Raw genomic sequence first — 18,893 nt, forward strand, 5'->3', positions numbered from 1 at the left:
TTGAGACCGTCTCACCATCATTAATCGGACCGACTACTACACATCCATATCCCGCCGTGTATTTTGACCCGAAAGACCTAGCCGGGCATGATGACGTGTTCAAGAATGGTCCTTGCGATATGTATACAATATACATACACTTTACTTTCTAGTTTACATAGTGATTAGTTGCATATCCGGTAATAATAAAATACATATTTGTTTGGTGATGTGTTACAGTATAGCTGTATGTATCGGTAATTAACGACCGGTGTGCATGTTATATCACGTTTTGAACGCAGAAAAATCGCTGTTCACTTGATGCCGAAATGCATGATACTTTTTTTTTTCAAAAACAAATTCACGATGCGGAACGAATATTTTATTAATTTATTTCCCCAAGCATCTCTTGTGAAGTAAATGAACTCCTGAATGTTAAATTTGTTAAGAACTTGTTTGAATAATTCAAAATTATTTTGTAAAGAAATACCAATTTTATTAAACATGACTAGAAATCCAATGCCCGTCATAATACTATAATTATATCACATGTACATGTCAGTATAATGTTCAAACACAGAGTTTGTATATTTTATCATTTCCGTTTTATTTATAACATGTATATAGTACTAAGAGGTATTGTCTATATCCAGTATTCGCCGCTACTCTGTGTGGTGTCGCTATACATAAATAAATAAACTAGGTAAAATTAAGTTGTTGATTTTTGCTCACGTGAAAACCATGACACCAATACTAGTTTAAAATGAAATGGGAAAATCAGTATGATCCAAAATAAATAAATATTAAGCAGCCGCAAATAAAACACAGAGCGTTATACAAATTGTGTGTATGTTCACAGTCATTCTATGATAGAGGGACTCAGTTATCTCTCTCGCTAAACTGGACTATATCCCCGGACTATATCATGATGCTAAATAAACGTCTCAGCAAATAATAATATAATAATAATAATGGACTAAACCATTCGTGACTGAATAAAGCGTGATAAAACTGTAGTCTCCATAAACACAGCGAAATTGTGAAGAGCAGCTATATTTAATGAATTTTGTGAAAGCTCACCCACTAGCAAAAGAGATGAATGAAGCACCTTTTTCGCTCAACGACGACATTACCCGGCATGCCCCGAAACGAACTGGTTCATGGGATAGTTTGTCTCGCCGCCATATTGTGGTTTGGTGTGTGGTGGTGAAATATTGTGAAGTCTTTTTTTTCGATTTTAAAGTAGTGTTTTCTCCAATTTCCGGCAAAATGTCGGCCCAAGCTCAAATGAGGGCCATGCTAGACGAGCTGATGGGCACAATGAGGGATGGTGAGTATGAGTTCATCACGCCTTTGTCGTTGACTCGCTACTGGTGCCTTTTATTTCAGTCACGAGTTGCATGCATTTTTTTGGACGTTACGTTTGTTTGCGGATGAGAAATATAGCGAATGTTTCGTCTTCACGAACGTTTACGATTACCAGAAATGCGAACGTGGTTTCTAACAATGTCGTACTTGTAATAGTTGTGTTATGGTTTTGATGTTAACTGGAATATATTTATCCCAAGTTCACGAGTAAAAATAGACTCTCCTCGCCCAATCGTTTTCCAGGGAAATTCAAAGTCAAGATTGAATTAACATTCGACAGTATTAGAGTTGCATTTCTTCTAAAATGTCATAGCTTTAAAAACTAAGAACAAAAATAATCCATTGAACTAATTGCCGTGACCATGCCAAGGTGTGTAAACCTGTCTGGTGCATTGTAAGGTGTAATTATTGTACGTGTTTGATGGTATGTTCAGCACCCAAATCTTGTTTTGTGGTTAAATTGGTATTTTAATCAAAAATTCGTATTTAAATTGTGTATATGCTGTTATTAACAAGTTTGATAAGTTTTCCTTATTTTGAGGTTCAAACTGTCCATAACAAATCAACAATATAACTTATTTTTTGTTTTGATACTGATTAGTGTAGTTTCTTAATTGAAGACTAGTTTCTACATTTTTCAGTGTTTGACGATATTTTCAGCATTGCCACAATTGCACTTTTTATCTGAGCAAGAATTGCCTTGATTCAAGTTAGTTAAAGCATTGCTTTTGCATTTCCATACATTAGAAGTTTCAAATTTAGGCAAAATACCAGTAAAAACCTTGTAGCACATTTTTAGAATGTGTATTGCATGTAGTGTACTGTACCAAAGACAGTACATCTGAACTGTGGCACTGTTGACTTTGTATAGAATATGTGCGGTTGATGTACTATTATGTGTGTAATGCTGTGTGTGGCATGGTGATATACACTTGAATGCTGACCACTTTATTTACAAAACATATTTGGCCCCCTTCTATACCAAAGGGTTCTATATAAGTGCAAGTTACTTCATCCAGTGGCACACATGTGCAGTGTATGACACGAAACCTTGTCCAAAGCAGCCTGCCGTGAGTTATATATTGTCTTTTTAAGTAACGTTTTTAGATGTTATTTCTGTTGATTGAACTGAATCCATTTGGATTCCACAATATATAATTATTAATACTTTGTTTTTGTCAGCTTTAAACAAAAATTGGAGCAAGAGCCACTTTTCTTCTGTTTTGATTTTGTACTCGGATATGTAAGTCTATCACTCAAAATTGTTTTGCATGATTGCAACAAATCGATTTGTACGAACAAGAAATCAAAAAACAACACAAAAATAGTTTGGCACTGTAATTGAGCAGGAAAATTCATGCCTGACACATCACTGTGATCATCAGTGTGTTGCTTTGTGTGTCTTCATGCTGATTTCCTTTTTTTTTTCTCCTAACATGGTTGGCTTTATTCTAGGTGGGAATTCACAGACCTGTTACAACAACCTAAAGTATAAAACAAGAAGTCTGTCTGTGCTGCTGCCGTGGTTCGCAGTGTGTATGACATCCATAACAATTTTATTGTCTCATTTCAATAATGATCACATATAAGGGTTCAAATCCTTTGTCAGGTTGTTTGGAAATGATTATTATAAATTTAAACAATTGTCATTTTGACAATAATTGGCTTTTTTGAGATGTGTAAAAAAACTGAATTGATCTTTAATGAACAAAATGTCTATGCCAGCTCTGCTGGTTTACTAAAGTGTTTGAAAATTTAAAGCAATAAAAACTACAACCCTTATAAATCATGTTTTCGCTCAGTGTGTTGCTTGGTCCTTGCTAATATACTCGTGTTCTCTTTTTAGGAGAGAGCAAGCTGACTGTAAAGTTTTCAGATCCAAAAGTGTGTAAATCATTTTTACTGAACTGCTGTCCTCATGATATTCTTGCAAGCACGGTGAGTTTATTGTTCAGCTGTAGATCTGCACCCTGATGTAGTATAAACTGTACTTGTAGCTCTGAACTTGTCACACTGTGTACAACTGTAGTCTTGAACGAACATCGCTGAGAGTGGGTGATACAGTCAAACCTGTTTAATGCAGCCAATGGCCAGGTTTTAGTTGCAGCTAAAGTTAAGTGCATATAACAGACATAATTCCCAGATTTCATGCAAAGAAATGCATTAAACAAGACTTGAAGTATCACAAAAGACACTGTTAGCACATATTCACACTTTTCATTCAAACAATGATTTCGGCAATTGTTCTCTTTTTGTTCATAATTCAGTTTACCACAGCCAGCACACAGCACTGACGTACAGTACAGTACTAGGGAGAACACTAGTGTTTGTGTGTGTGAAATGGGGATGTGAGATCTGTCTTAATACATTGATTCAATGCCTAAATAATATTTATGTTTAAAGGCTACCTATCTATAAAAGCCAAAATCTCGAAGTCCCCTGGGTGGCCACTATAGACCAGTATGACTAAATTAGCTTGTATCCTACTATGAAAAAAAAGGAGAAGTTGAAATTAGATAGAAAGCAGATGTGTTAGGCTTCAGATAATCCTTTGCCATTTACGTTTGTGTGCTACAAAGTTGTCCCCTCACTTTTGCCATATAGATGATTATTTTGCTATTGCACACTCCTAAGCAATAGCTGCAATAATTTTCACAACCTCAAAATATTTGAAGTAATAAATCAATAAAATGTAGTAGATATGGTATACATACTGCACCTCGTCCGTGCAGAAGGTAACACTTTGCACAAATGTATTATTAGAGAAATTCGAACCATGTCTTGTTGAATCTTCAAAGTGTTCCTTTTGCGGAGAACAGGATGAAACTATTTTACGATTGTATTTTTATTAGGGAATTCTGGGATGGTTTTTACATGCTGTGGGGAAAGAAAATGGGATTGGTAAATACACTTAATCCCATACAGGTTATCCTTGGAGATGAAGATTTTTCCATTCTCTTAAATTTTACATTATTGGCAGCCAGATATTACATATACAGTGCAAGGTGTAAAAAACAAAAGCCGGATTTAATGGCTTATAGAAAATACATGCAAAATGTTCAAAGTATAGAATTTCATATTGCAATCAGAAAAAATAAATTAAAAGGACACCTTAAAAAATGGGGAAATTTTCTGAAAGTTATGGGTTAGACTGATGTAATAAATGTACCTGAGGTCATTGAAGCTAGTTATAAACCAAGTATTGGAACATATAAATGAGCAAGAAAATGCAAGAAATGTAATCCTATTTTATTGTGTATTTCAAGTATTGTAATTCATATGAGATACCCCAATAAAATATTACTAAAAACAAAAAACAAAAACACTTTGCACAATTACATTGGAATTATGGTTATTAAAAGTCTTGTTTTTTCTTTTCAGCGTATGGATTTAGGTGACTGTCAGAAGATCCATGACTTGGCACTAAGAGCAGATTATGAGAAAGCAGCCAGAGATAAAGATTATGGATATGATATTGATGTGAGTATCCAATATTTTTGTCTCCAAACTTCCGGATTCATAGTGTATACAGAAGGGGGGTTACTATTGATGTTTTAAATACCGTAAACGTCCGAATAAGCACCCAGGAAACTCCTGGAATCATGTTTTTTAGGGGGTGGGCGCTTAGCAGAGCACCCCACTCGTAAAATTGGCAAAATCACAATTTTAGTAATGTTTTAAACCACATATTTAGGAGGTTGATGAAAGCATATGTCATTGTCAACGGTCATCACCGTCTGCATCAAATCCACATACCATATACAAACAGTACTGACGTATGTATTTCACATGGAAATAAAACATACAAAATTTTGTTTACGAACAAAAAGTTGATCACGTCAAAGTCTATTGAAAACCCTTTGTGTTACCTTGGTCATTTGTTATACGTTCACAATCGTCTGCAGTAAATTTGAAGCGAATCAGATTGTTTGCAGCCGTGGTAAATCATTTATTGCAACACTTACATATTAAATGTTTATACATGTAAGCTTGGCCCTTTTCAGAGCCAACACATCCTCCAAAAAGAGAACTACCGTACATTGATGTTGTTTGACTGTATATTTATCAACAGGACCAAGCTTTGTAAACTCAGAAAGAGCATTTATTTTCACAATTTGGAAAACTGAAAAAGTAAATAAAATAACTTCAATCGTGTTTATCAGACATTTTCAGTCGCAATAAAATGACGAGTATGGTAGCTGTGTTATGTCTGCAAACCAAATTATCCGTTTTTTTGAATTCAACCTGTTTAATTTATGTTACTCTTTCTTGTTTCAGGCAATGGAACATCTCAGTGCATTTATTGCAGACTGTGATCGTCGCACGGAACTAGCGAAAAAGAGACTGGCTGAGACTCAAGAAGAATTAAGTGCTGAAGCTGAATCAAAGGTAAAGCTTCTAATAATATACGTCCCAAGTTTTATTGTCATGTAAATGTCGATGCATTTGTTATTACCAAACTGTAGTAGGTAAATGTTTAGCCACTGCTCAGACACATTATGAAGTTATCAGTAATATGGATATAAAAATACAAATATTTTTTTCATTTCCTAAATAGTGATACCTGTCTCCCCTGGTCTTAGCACAAACACTGATTTAAATGTAACTTTGAAAAGTCATCTTGTCTGAAACAGTACATTATATCACATGTGATGTTTTATAGCTACCCAATCGCTATATTGTGTCAGATTTGATAGGGGTCCCATGCCACAAATAAGTATGACTAATATTTGAAAGTAAAACACTGGGCAGTGTAGGAAAGATGGCTTAAAGAGTCAAATGTCCAAACACAGCAGTTGTTTATTGTGACAATGAAATACTGTGCTCGTCCGACTTGGCGTCCATGCTTGACAATGCACCCATCTTTTCTGAAACATCACAAATTAAACCATCAAGTCATTTAACATTGCTTTACCTTTCTGAATAATTAGCGTTTATTGTCACTATCGTGAATGGGGAGTGAACAGGTAAATTACAATTCAACATGACTGTTTATGGTGGTGAAAAGTGTAAAATGCTTTTTCCACACTCAGTTTACCTTTCAAAAATTATAAATCAAACATGTTTTCGGCTGTTGCCATTGTAGGACATGAACGTGAAACATGAAGCTAAAAATTAACTAAAACTGGGGCCCCATTCACAAAGTTTGTAAAGAGCATTCAGTCTTCTAAAGTCACTTCATTATTTTACTTGCGAGTCTTTTGCTGTTATTGTTATAACATTCACCCTGAAGTTAACCCTTTAATCTAGATTTTGATAAGATGACAAACGTTTTATTTCCAACCGTTTCACAACTGTATTTTCTCAATTCTCTGAACGCAGCATTTGTAGCTCATTCAAAGTTGCATTAGGGGTTATGTTGATATAGTGTAATTGTATCGGTGCTGACGGTCTCTCGTTGGTGCACAACTTGGCCAAAATAAAAAGCATGATCATTTAAACACTATTACAAAACTGGTAGGGAGTGATAAATTTGCCCTGAAAGCATTCAAAAATCAGATTTTTCGGTCATTGCCATGTCAATTTTAATGGGCTTCAAGGCAATGGCCTCAGTCTTGACAAATTATTTGACTCTGTGTGTATAACATTACTTCGGTTAAAAGCATAAATGATATTTGACAGGCACAAGCTGTGCAGACCTTGGCTGAGGAAATTGGTAAGAAGTTAGCTGAAGCTGAAGTGCTGGGAGCAGAGGGAAACGTGGAAGAATCCATGAAGAAACTCAGTGAAATGGAAGAGTGTCGTAAAAAGAAGCTGGATGCAGAGGTTAGCTGAAAGATATTTCCACTTCTTTTCCTTTGTGTGTTTACATGTACATCTACTTGAACCTCGCATTTATATTTTGTATTTAAAGTATGTTGTCAGAAGTTTGAATGTTTTAAATACAGCAGAGAATGATTAAACCCTTTTTACTCTATAAATGTAATTTAACTGTTGTATTATACATCGTTTTTTTTTATAGGAAGATTATCGTAACTCCATGCCTGCATCTAGCTTTCAACAGCAGAAGTTGCGTGTATGTGATGTATGTTCTGCCTACCTTGGACTGCATGATAATGACAGGCGTTTAGCCGATCATTTTGGTGGTAAATTGCATCTAGGATTTATCTCTATCAGAGATAAGTTGGATGGTTTGAAGGTGAGTGTACATTGATTCCTGTACGAGTGAGATTAAATGTAATTTAAATGCAAATTGTATTAAATTTCTCACTGTTTCTCAACCTTTTAACTGCCAAATCCCAGTAAACCAGGAACACTAGAGGGCGCCATCATTTCCTGGTATACGGGTCTGTGAAGGTCCTTGTTGTGATTATTACCCTAAAATCACTGCTTTGGCGCCATTTTTGCAGCAATTTTTTGCCGTAAGATGGTCTGTCACATGTGCAGATGTTTAGTTTTCATTGGCCGCCATATTGGATATCCAGAATATTTTTTTACAGAGTGGAATTTTCAACTGCCGTTGCGTTAGATATTAAAACAAAATGTTCGAAAGTATAAATGTATGCAAATTATATGCATTATATTTGCTAATTAGGCTGCCCACCAGCTAATTTGGTTTGTGAAGAACTCAGAATCATGGAATGATACGAGTTTATTAGTACGAAAACGGGGACTTGTGTTTTGACCTCAGTGTGTCCGTCTGTGTGTGCGTCCGGATCTGTATCTTAGAAATGCCTGGACCAATCACAATCAAACTTAACACATACATCATACATGATATTATACATATGCACGTGAATTTGTTTCACTGTCTAATTCAAGATGGCCGAATCAAGCATTTCTCGGCTTTTTACAGATGGATTTTGTTCAAACTGGTATATACATTAGACATTATAGGACCTTGTTTTACTTTTATTTTAGAAAAGTGTAGCTGAGAAGCGAGAAGCCAGAGAAGCAGAAAGGGCAAAAAGACGCGAAGAACGCGAGCTCGAAAGGGAAAAAGAACGTCAGAAACGAAAGAAAGATCATGAAGACAAATACAGATCCCGAAGGTAGGTTATGGAATCTTGTATATCACAATTCAGCACTGTGAATTCTAAAGAGTACAAGAAATAGCTGTGACACTCATTTATGAATTCAAATGCAAACTTTATCTTCTTTGCCATAGTAGCATAAAGAAATTTGATCTCATTTGCTGATGTTAGTAACATTTTGTATAATTGCAGGTCAAAATCAAAATCCAGAGAAAGACGACGAAGATCACGATCCAGGTCAGTTTCTGAAATTGTCATGACATTAATCTGGAAAAAAACAAGTTACTGCCAAATTATTCAAATTTCGGCATCAGTTTTGGAACATTTTGATCTTTCCTGATGACTAAATTTGTGTAGTTTAGGTTTTTCACTGACACCTATTCAAGAATACTTTTTGTGACTGGCGTGGAAAATAGGCAATCTAAAAAAGAAAAAAAACCATGTCATGGAATTCCAGGTAAAATCCCTTGCACACAAAGTATAGGTTGTCTTGATGTGGATAGTCTTCACACTTTTGTACTGCAATGTCTGATTGCCTGGCATGTCGAAACAGAGTGATATTTCACGCATATTATGGATGTCGAAAAGTGGGTACTTATTTTTATGTCGAAGTCTAATGATGCAACTACAAAACAGCATGATTTTCTCTGCACGGTCTGGTGGCAATCATGCTCTCATAACCCCAATAAATGCTATTAGCTACTCTGAATACTGAAGTTTAAGCTTTACAAATATATTTATTTATTATAGGTCAAAATCTCGAGATAGGAGACGAAGATCACGATCAAGGTCAGTTATTTATTATCATTAGCAATTCATTCGTTTTGGAAACTGCTGTTCCAATTGCTTTGATACTTGGTATATGTACCTCTTTTAGATTTGAATATTTTGTGATATCTTCAATTCTGTATTTTAGTCCCCATTCGGACCTGTATCTTAGACATGCCTGGACTTATTAGTCCCCGTTCGGACGAAGTCCGAAAACAGGGACTTATAATTCAGTCTCCGTCCAGCCGTCCGTCCGTCTGTGCGTTCGTCCGGAGTCGTATCTCAGAATCCCTTGGACCGATTCCGTTCATTCTTTGCATGTGCCTAGTACTTTATATGGGACATGTGCATATGCAGTCGTTTAGCGATTCGATTCAAAATGGCCGACTGGCAGCCATCTTGTTTTTTGAAAATGTTGTATTTTGGACATGCTTTGTCAGTTTTCATTCAAACTTGGTACATAGATTATACATGTTAGGATACATGTCCATGACGATTTATTTCGCAATTGGATCAAAGATGGTCGACTGGCAGGCATCTTGTTTTTTTGTTTTTTTATGTGGTATCTTGGGTGTGCTCTGTCAGTGTTCATTCAAATTTGGCACATACATGTACTTTATACATGTTAGGATGCATGTCCATGACAATTTGTTTCAAAATCTGGTCAAGGATGGCCGATTGACAGCCATCTGACTTTTTGGCCTTACTGCTATATTTCCACAATTTATGTACCATTTTCATCCATATGTTACACATGTAGTTCAAGTCGTTGAATATATGTTGCAATTTGAAATGTACGCTGACGGGTCGAGTATGTCAAACACGTTTTCCCCCGTACATGTCCCAAATATCCCCATACTCGAGCGTTTTTTTTCTTCTTACTTCGAACTTGCATTCATGTAGTGATCTTGTACTTGCTTGTAATGTGTTTTCAATTAAGCAATATTTATTTCAATGTTTAACACGTGTTTATTGAGACTGTACAAAGGGCAAAACATCGTTACTTAACGACAGTAAAAAATGTGTATTGAAATAAAACGGTGATTTTTTTGTTGTCCATGGTGGTAACTGAAGTGTGTATGCAAACAGATTGCAAAAAATGTGAAAACTGTGGTCGATACAGTCAGTTAACTATGGCCTATTTTTGCAAAAATGTCTGGCAGGATAGCATGCACAGATGCTGGCTACTGGAGTGCATTGAATCATGATCGTTTTTCACCGACCTAACCTGATAGCGTGAAACTCCCCTGACCGGAAAAGGGTTAAAGAAACCTGCTAAATTTGGACCGAATGAGCAATACTTCGGTTTTTAAGATGTTGGGTTTGTGCTAGTTTTGTCATCCATTCCTTGATATCATAGACATAGGCCTCAATTACATTACCCCCGGTATTTCATTTTGTGATATTTGGGAAACAATCCTACAACTGGAGTTGATGAATCCAAAACTTAGGCACTATTACACTTATCCTTAGAAGATCTAAACACAGAATTTGATTTATTTGTCTGATCTAAATGACCTCATGCATATTCATGTGGAGATGACGCAACTCAAATCATTGCTATTGGCTGCTCTGAGTGCTGAAGTTTAAGCCCTATAAATGTATTTATTACAGATCAAAATCTCGCGATAGGCGACGAAGATCACGATCCAGGTCAGTTGATGAACTTATTATCATTAACCAGAAAAAGAAATGACTATTCAATAGGTTGTGCAGTTCAACTGAATAGTTGTACTTTTATATGAATGAGATTACAATAACAATACATTTGTAGCTTGATCAAAATATGACTGGGTTTTAATTTTATTTCAAAAATTATAAATTACCATATCAGGTTTTTATGTCTTGTCACACGATAATATAAATCTAATGAAGTAAATTCATTTCAAAGAAAAGCCCCCACATTTAACAATGTGTAATTCTGATGGTGGTGATTTATACTAACAATGAATATCTCAGTTGATTTAAAGTGCCTGTGAAATGGCTATTTTCACGCCTAAAATTATCCATTGATATATAAATATTATTGGTTTCTAAGCATGAATTGTTATTTTTAAGTGAAAAAATGAGTTTTAAACTCAGTCTACGGCAACTTTATTTTTGTGTATTTTAAAACGAGGCTCCTCATTAGCTTCTCATTTGCATACAGAAATTTCCCTTGTAACGTCAGAAGGGGAAGTTGCATGGCAGCTTGCATTGCCGATACGTGTAAATAAGGCAAATTTCTTGTACAGTTTTCTCATCTTTGACTAAATTGTCACTTATGTACTTGTTCGTCGAGGAAGAATGAACCATAATGAACACCTAGTATCAATTTTTGTTGCATGGGGTTGAGTTAGATGTGAAATATGTCCGTTCTGGTGTAGCTGGTCACCGTGATCGTCACCGACATCGGCGCATGTTTGTACACTGTGGCTGGACAAAATAGGTTACTAGGCACGTCACTACATTGATTTATTTCATCGATCGTCTGAGTAAAACTTTCAAAATTAAAATAAAAGAGAACATATTTTGACATTCTAAACATTAGACTATAGTGATAACTATAAAACAATTAAAAAAATCGACGAATGACAAATCAGTTACTAAATAAATGACAGCCGCGTGGAAATTTTTGACATTTTGTTGAAATGGGTGAACGCGTCGGGTCACGACAAGGGCAAGTGCGTTAAAAGCGACGTTTAATTGATAACAAAAATAATCGAGATCGACACACATACAAATAAATTCAGAGTGGATTCGAGTTAGCGTGATCCATGGTGTGATTGTCATAATTATATCATATTAAAACTTTATTTGGTGGAAACACATTGACCAAGCCCAGATTCTTACTTCATAAATTATTACGCAGATCAAGCTGCAAGCATGGAGGTAAAAAAAGAACAGAGGTGTGAATTCGACATTCAACACCAATCACCAAACAACTCAGAAACTTTTAGCCTTCGAAAATGAAAACAATTAGCAGTGTGTAAGGGCTGTGTAATTTCCTGTTTGTCCGTCGCTTCGTTTTCATGTCACTGTCAAATTATTGCTACCTTTTACTTAACAGGGACTAAATGGTTTCTATAAAACGATACTCGGAAACGCAAAAATGTCAACTCATTTGAAACACTTGCCAGACGTCTCTCTCTCTCTTCTGAAATCCGCCTCGGTGATCATGGGCTGGTCCGGAATCTATTTCTTTCAAAAGTGTTGCGCCAGGTTTACGTTGTCGGCGTTTCTCTTTAAATCTAGTTTTGTTACCTTGCCCGTACCATCAAAGATGGAAGGGAAAGGTATATTAAGGGAAAGATTTTTTCCGGCGTGTCGTCGTTGTCGTCGTCGTCGTTGTCGTCGTCGTTAATGATTGTTATTGTGTGCATGATAACTTTACTAATTCTATTCCAAACTTCATCAAACTTGGTCACATTGTTCATCAGTATAAAGTCTTCCCTGAGTTTGAACAACAGATGTCCTGTATGAAAATATCATGCAAAATTTGAGAAAAACTGATAAAATATTTCGACTGTTTCTACTTGACTGATCACTGGTGATACACATCAAAGGTCACTGATCTCAGTGGAAATATGCATTGTTGTATGTGTTCAATGAAGCAAATGATTTATCTTGTAATAATATCCTTGGTAATGTATCTCAGAATCCCTTACTGGGTTTCAAAACCAACTCATGGAGAGATTGCACAGTCTGATACACATTTGCAAACCTACCAATAAATCTTTACAGAAAACAAGATGTCAGAAAATCAATATAAGCACTCCTATGAACTGGGTGCCAAACTTTGATCAAGATCTGAAGCTAATAGAAAATCTGTTTAGTTCAAAGTTATCAAATCAAAAACAATACATAAAAAATACATAAAAAGCAAAACATTTCATCCTCATTTTAAAAAGAAAATTGTTCTAAAATATATGTATTCTGTATTTGACAAACAGTTCATTCGACAAATGAAAACTCACAGGAATATGTTTCAGCTATTAGAACAGAATGATAGAGTTTTTATAATACTAGTTTAAAAACTCACTTCAAACAAAGATTGCAGTGTTTGCAGATGTAGGTTCTCAGGAGGCAACAGTACCGTTAAAGTCCTAATATAAACCGCATACGTAATAGTAACCGCACCCCCAATTCCGGCTTCGGGGTTAAAGAGTTCTTAACAAAAATTGAAAAATTGAAAAGTACCTATTACTAACCGCACCCCCAATTCAACAAGACCGTGACTGACTTCATTGTTTCAACCAGCTGTTCCAAAACAGCATTGTTCCTAATCCTATTCATTTGTTTCGACAACATGCCTAAAAATATTCACACCTATTTATTGTTCAGCGGTGATAAGATGTCAGACAGGCAATGAAAATGCTTTTGTTCTGGCAGCGACCTCTGTCAATACTTTTTCTGAATACGTCTGTATTTCGTAAGTTTTAGACAATGAGCTTTTATCACCGTAAAAGTGTTAAACTGAGCATTGAAGAATAATTTATCTTTCGAAAACAAATAATTTCTTGATTTAAAAAAAAAATCATGCCGTTTTCCCATGGAAATCAAAGGCAAAAGATCGTACTACATTATCGGTAAATCTCTTCCGTGTTGCGTTCACCATGAGGTCGCTGAACTGTCATTAACATATTTAAATGAGCTATGTAAGTTAGACACGTGGGCACCATCCAGCATTTTGATTGGTTAATTAGCGACTTGACCTATCCGGTCAATGATACGTCACGTGAGCATTCAAAAACATGGCAGATAACGTATCTGCTGTTTACATGTGACTGAAATCATTCGCTTACGGGGAAACTAAGTTGAATTTTACTTGCATTTTATAACAATTCAACGAATTTATTTTTCGTGCGTTATTGTAATCACTACTAAATAATAATCACTAATATCAACACTTCGAAAACAAGTAAGTTATTCACTTGTGACCCGCAGCATGGCCGGATCGAGCTACCGTTATGTGATCATTTGCTACTAAGCAGTGCATTCGTGTTTTTATTTGAAACTTCTGTTAGAATATACTTTTCGTTACCAAGAAAATTAAAAAAATAAATGCATATTACATTAAAAATACTGAGTATTTTTTGTATCATGTGGAATTTTTTTTTGATTGACTAATTTTTCAACATTTCGTAACGCCTATTTTAGACCCAAAATAAGGCCTTTCACTCTTCCCCGACGCCTATTCAAGTGATTGTACGGTGTATTGTTTGTTTTGTGCATGTGTTGTGGACAAAAAATGACCACGCCCATTTAGTGATTGCAATATGTACATAATAGAAACCGCACCCCGAACTTGAGCTTTTGATCCCAATTTTTAAAGTGATACATTGTAATATAAACCGCGGTTTATAATAGGACTTTAACGGTACTGTTGACTTCTCCTTCCACTGGACACCAACTAACTATTTAAAGCAGAACTTGCAACATGATAGCTATTCATAAAGGGTGTGTTTTTTTTTTTACTTTTCATATAATACAGTAGTCACACAATGAGGCAGTTCATATTTGTCTCAGTGAATCATTAATTTTTGACAGACACCTGTACAAAATACTTGGACAAAAGCCAGCTAAGATTTTCTGTTATCTTGCATGTTTTATGAATCTATTCACGTCTAAATGCAGCACTTTTTTTTGCAATGAGGCATTTGTTTTTATACTAAAATATCTGAATTACTTTGAATAAAACTGGAAATTATGTCCCTTAAAATAATTAAACAAATAAGGCACCAATGTTTTTGTAAGATATTTACATCTTTTAAGGACATTCGGTAGACTGATTCCCCACTGTTAGTTCAACCCCAAAACTTTTTTGTATTCAAAATTAATTATGACAATGCATATTTATATTGAAACAAACTATGATAAAGGGAATTATATTATATAACAAAGGGCAAGGTCACCAGAGTTCAACTATGTTTTTTTTCATGGACGAGGACAGTTTTTCCAACAAAAAAAAAAGAATCTGAGGTTAAGTGGCTTTCGACCACTGAAGTCGCACCTTCGAATCGATTAGAAACCTGTGAATACATACACTATGACTATACGTTTCACTGCAACTTTCCACAACACAACATCTAAAAACACTCTCAAAAAAATAAATAAAATAGACCAAAAAATGTACATCGTTTAAAAGTATACTGAATGACCAGTGTTATTACGGCTCAGGGGTATGACTTCCTCTCACATTTTGTCATTTGGTGGCGCACTTTCAGCGAGAGTCGGAAATCCGGAAACAGTCAACCGTTTCAGGTTAGGTGGACGTGGCTACAGCATGAGAAATATCCCAAATTTATTTGGATACAAGTAGTCGTTTTCGGCAAAATAATCAATAACTGCCCATTTCAGTGGGACACAGGTCTAAAATGGGAAACGCGAGGGGTGGGCATTGCACAGGCACTTTAAATTTGAAAAAAGGTCTTAACGCAATGTGTTAAGCCTCCATTGCATATTGTATTGGCGTAGACCTTTCTCGTACAATATGATGCAAGAAATTGATTGTTTAAATAAAACTCACTTCACATGAAATGTACATGCCATACTGTAAAATCTATTAGAAGCAGAAACCCTAAAAAAAGATTCCTCATTCTTTCTCAACAGGGGGGGGATTTTGAATAGAATAATTAAATTTTTCAGATAAATTCTGTAATAGTTACTTTTAACACAGCATATTTACATTGTTGTATAGCATCACCACAATTACAGTGAACAAATGCATGAAATGCCACAACATTATAAACATGTCTATCACTTTTTAGCTCTGCTGTCGACTTCTTGAAAACTACAAGCCTGAATGCTTTGATACTTGGTGTATATGTACCTTGGGTAGACCTCTCTTAGATTTGTTCATTTCATGATGATATCGTCAATTGTCCAGTTTTAATGAATATTTTTGTCGTTTTTGGTAAAAAGTGATATTTTTGAATTCTTGTTGAAAACAAGTCTGATTGCTTTAATACTATACATATTGTTCATTTTCTAATGATATCTTCAGTTCTTTAATTGAAATGTGCATTGCTAATAGCGGAGCTATCTCAGCCGACAGGCTGCTTGTTTTGTTTGTGACTTCTGTTTGTCTGAACATAATGACCTTGTGCATGAGATGATAATGATATATTTTCAATCAGTTGAATACCTACAAATATGTTCATTACAGATCAAAATCTCGAGACAGGCGGCGAAGATCACGGTCCAGATCCTCTGATAGAAGGAACAGACGACACAGGTATTTTATTCATGCACTTACAATTTACCTTACTTCAACTTTTGTTACTCCGACTTGTAAACTTACATCACATTGCCGTTTACTTTAACAGGTCTCGGTCTCGTGATAGACGTAGACGATCTCACTCGCGCGAGCACAGAAGATCTAGGGATCGCAGCCGTGAAAGGCGTCATCATCGTTCCAAGTCAAGGAACAAGTCAAAGTCGCGTGAACGTTCAAAAGAAAGGTCCAGCTCACATTCAAAGGATAGATCGAGTTCGCAACGATCGGACTCAAGGGAGAAACGTCACAGAAAGGAAAGAAGCAGTGACAGGTCACCAAAGTATGCTAGAGAGTTGTCCCAAGAAAAGAATGGTGAAGAACCTCCAAGTAGGAAAGTCCAAGGGGATAATTCTAATTCTGATTAATGTAGGCAGCATTTTGGACTAATATAACCTGTACAAATATTCTGAATTGCTGTATTTATCCATTTCCCTTTTGTTGACTGCGAGAATACAATTCGGGTAGTTTTATTACCTCTATTTCATTGAAGGAGGGAATTTCTCCTTGTCAGACAATTTTTCTTATACCAAAATGATCAAAGTAAATGGCTGGTGTGGCAGAGCTATTTGTTATTTGCGACAATGCATAATGCCCATATACCGTACTCGACCAGCTTAGCACCTAGGGTACTCGGCTCCAAAAATCATGTGTTCGGGGGGGGGGGGGGTTACCCGAGCACCACCTCGAAAAATTGTGTGAATGACAATTTTAGTTCACCATGTGACAGATTGAGGCAAATATTATAAACCAATAAGAATACTGTGTTGTACTGATGCTCTTCTCTGGGAATTTTCAAATGATTCTTGGTAACACAGTGCGGAAGTGAATTATCAATGTTGAAGTACGATCTGTTAAAACTGATTTCAGCAGAAAATATTAGCATTTTTTGAAAGGTAAACTAAATATTTACTGTCTTTCACATTTGTTAAACAGTTAGGCACTCGCACCATATTCACAGCGGTCAATATCCACGCTGTATTGTATTACGATTACCAGTATTCTATGATCAAACACCAGGTTTTATGAATAGACAGTCAAATTTGGGGAATTTTGGTGGGGGGTGGTCTTAACCACGCTAAGTTGGTAGAGTACGGTAATTTTGCTCATGCTTGTAATCTGGTAGATACATGTATTTCAGACCCAATCTTTATGGGTATATACATGTAGCATCTTTGGGGGAGGGGAAGGGGGTGTTTTATATTACTCTTTGTGTATCTATCAGATGCAGTATTTCAGGTATTGTAGCATCACATTTGGTGGGGATACATGTTTTTACCTCAATCCTTTTCATGTGTTTGGCTTTTATTTCTTTTTATATAAACTGCTGTACATACTTAGTGTTTTTCAGATTTGTGAAATCTTGTTAATTGCATTGCCAGAGTGTGATGTTGCTATGTAACACCTCCCATTTGATGTTGCTATCTATGATAGCCGAATATATTGAGTTGCATTTAGAATTACATACATTAAAATTTGCAGATATGGATTGAATAAAGATCTCATTTAAAGGCCTGCTGTTAGCAAACTAGATTATATGAGGCGCATTACATCTATAATCGTGCACATACAAATTTTTGGTGTCTGCAAATTGTTCAGAAAATCTGAATGGTGTTCACAATTATGCAGTATGGCATAGTTGATGATGGTCACTGATATACAGGAGATCACACAACCCTGTCATTTAAAAATAGGTCTACTTTTGTCAGAACTTACTACTGCTATTGTAATTTGTGAACCAGGTGTCGCTGTTGAGCCATTACAGTCTGATTGCCTCCACTAACAGTCTCCTTCCTTTCCCCAGTGGAAAAAACATGAAACCATGTGCTTTCACCAACATTTTAAGTGTATGAAAACTGACACTAAGTTGACTGACTTTCATACAGTGGCTCAGCGAATATAATGACCACCAAATGTGGAAAAACAAGCTGTATATTGCCTGAATGCTAGCTTTCCAATTGGCCTTCAACCAAATGTTTAATGGATTGAAAGAATAGTGTGGATTGATTGGAAGGTAGGCTCTGCTGAAGTGAGGCATGCACTAAACCAAATGGCATCTGTTCAAAGAATTTATTTCCAATGTGTAATGTCAGTGAATTTTTCCTATATTTGCATATATACCTAGATGTAATAAAAACAAGTCCTAAAAAAAGTTGACAATTTTTGTATTTGTTTGTATACGATAGCTGTGATTTTGACAATTTTTTTTGTTTAAATCATACTGAAGTATTGTTTTGTATGGACAAAGTTGACGCCACACATGGCTAATGTGCAAACTAAGGGTTGAGTAGTCGCCATTTTTACATTGCCCCTATCATCAAAGATGGAAGGAAAAGGTATATTAACTGTATCAAACTTGGTCTGCTTATTCATCAGTATCTTGACTGATTTACTGGTGATACACATTCAAAGATCGCTGGTCCCAGGGGGAATATGCATTGTTGTAGTATTTAATGAAGTGAATCATTAGGGACCCAAAGGGCGAGGCCCCTATTCTTATTGTTCGGTTTCTTCTTTCTTCCGTAACTTTTTTTGTCAAGCCGTTTGAG

The 18,893-nt window shown here is 35.8% G+C and overlaps 1 protein-coding gene across 2 annotated transcripts; it reads left to right on the forward strand.

Moving 5' to 3' along the window:
- Positions 1–1,122: 1,122 nt before the first annotated feature.
- LOC100371333 (putative RNA-binding protein Luc7-like 1) lies at positions 1,123–18,504 on the forward strand. 2 transcript variants are annotated; one of them, XM_006822674.3, is made up of 12 exons: positions 1,123–1,309; positions 3,194–3,285; positions 4,729–4,827; positions 5,626–5,736; positions 6,970–7,113; positions 7,310–7,486; positions 8,209–8,339; positions 8,514–8,558; positions 9,072–9,110; positions 10,704–10,742; positions 16,237–16,305; positions 16,397–18,504. In XM_006822674.3, the coding sequence occupies exons 1-12, from the start codon at positions 1,249–1,251 to the stop codon at positions 16,710–16,712; spliced, it is 1,323 nt and encodes a 440-aa protein (XP_006822737.1). In that variant the 5' UTR covers positions 1,123–1,248; the 3' UTR covers positions 16,713–18,504. The 2 variants fall into 2 exon arrangements, with proteins under 2 accessions (XP_006822737.1, XP_006822738.1); XM_006822675.3 differs by lacking the exon at positions 10,704–10,742.
- Positions 18,505–18,893: the final 389 nt, after the last annotated feature.

This window comes from Saccoglossus kowalevskii, chromosome 8 (genome assembly GCF_978046115.1).
Source record: "Saccoglossus kowalevskii chromosome 8, keSacKowa6.1, whole genome shotgun sequence".
In the NCBI taxonomy this organism is placed as follows: domain Eukaryota; kingdom Metazoa; phylum Hemichordata; class Enteropneusta; family Harrimaniidae; genus Saccoglossus; species Saccoglossus kowalevskii.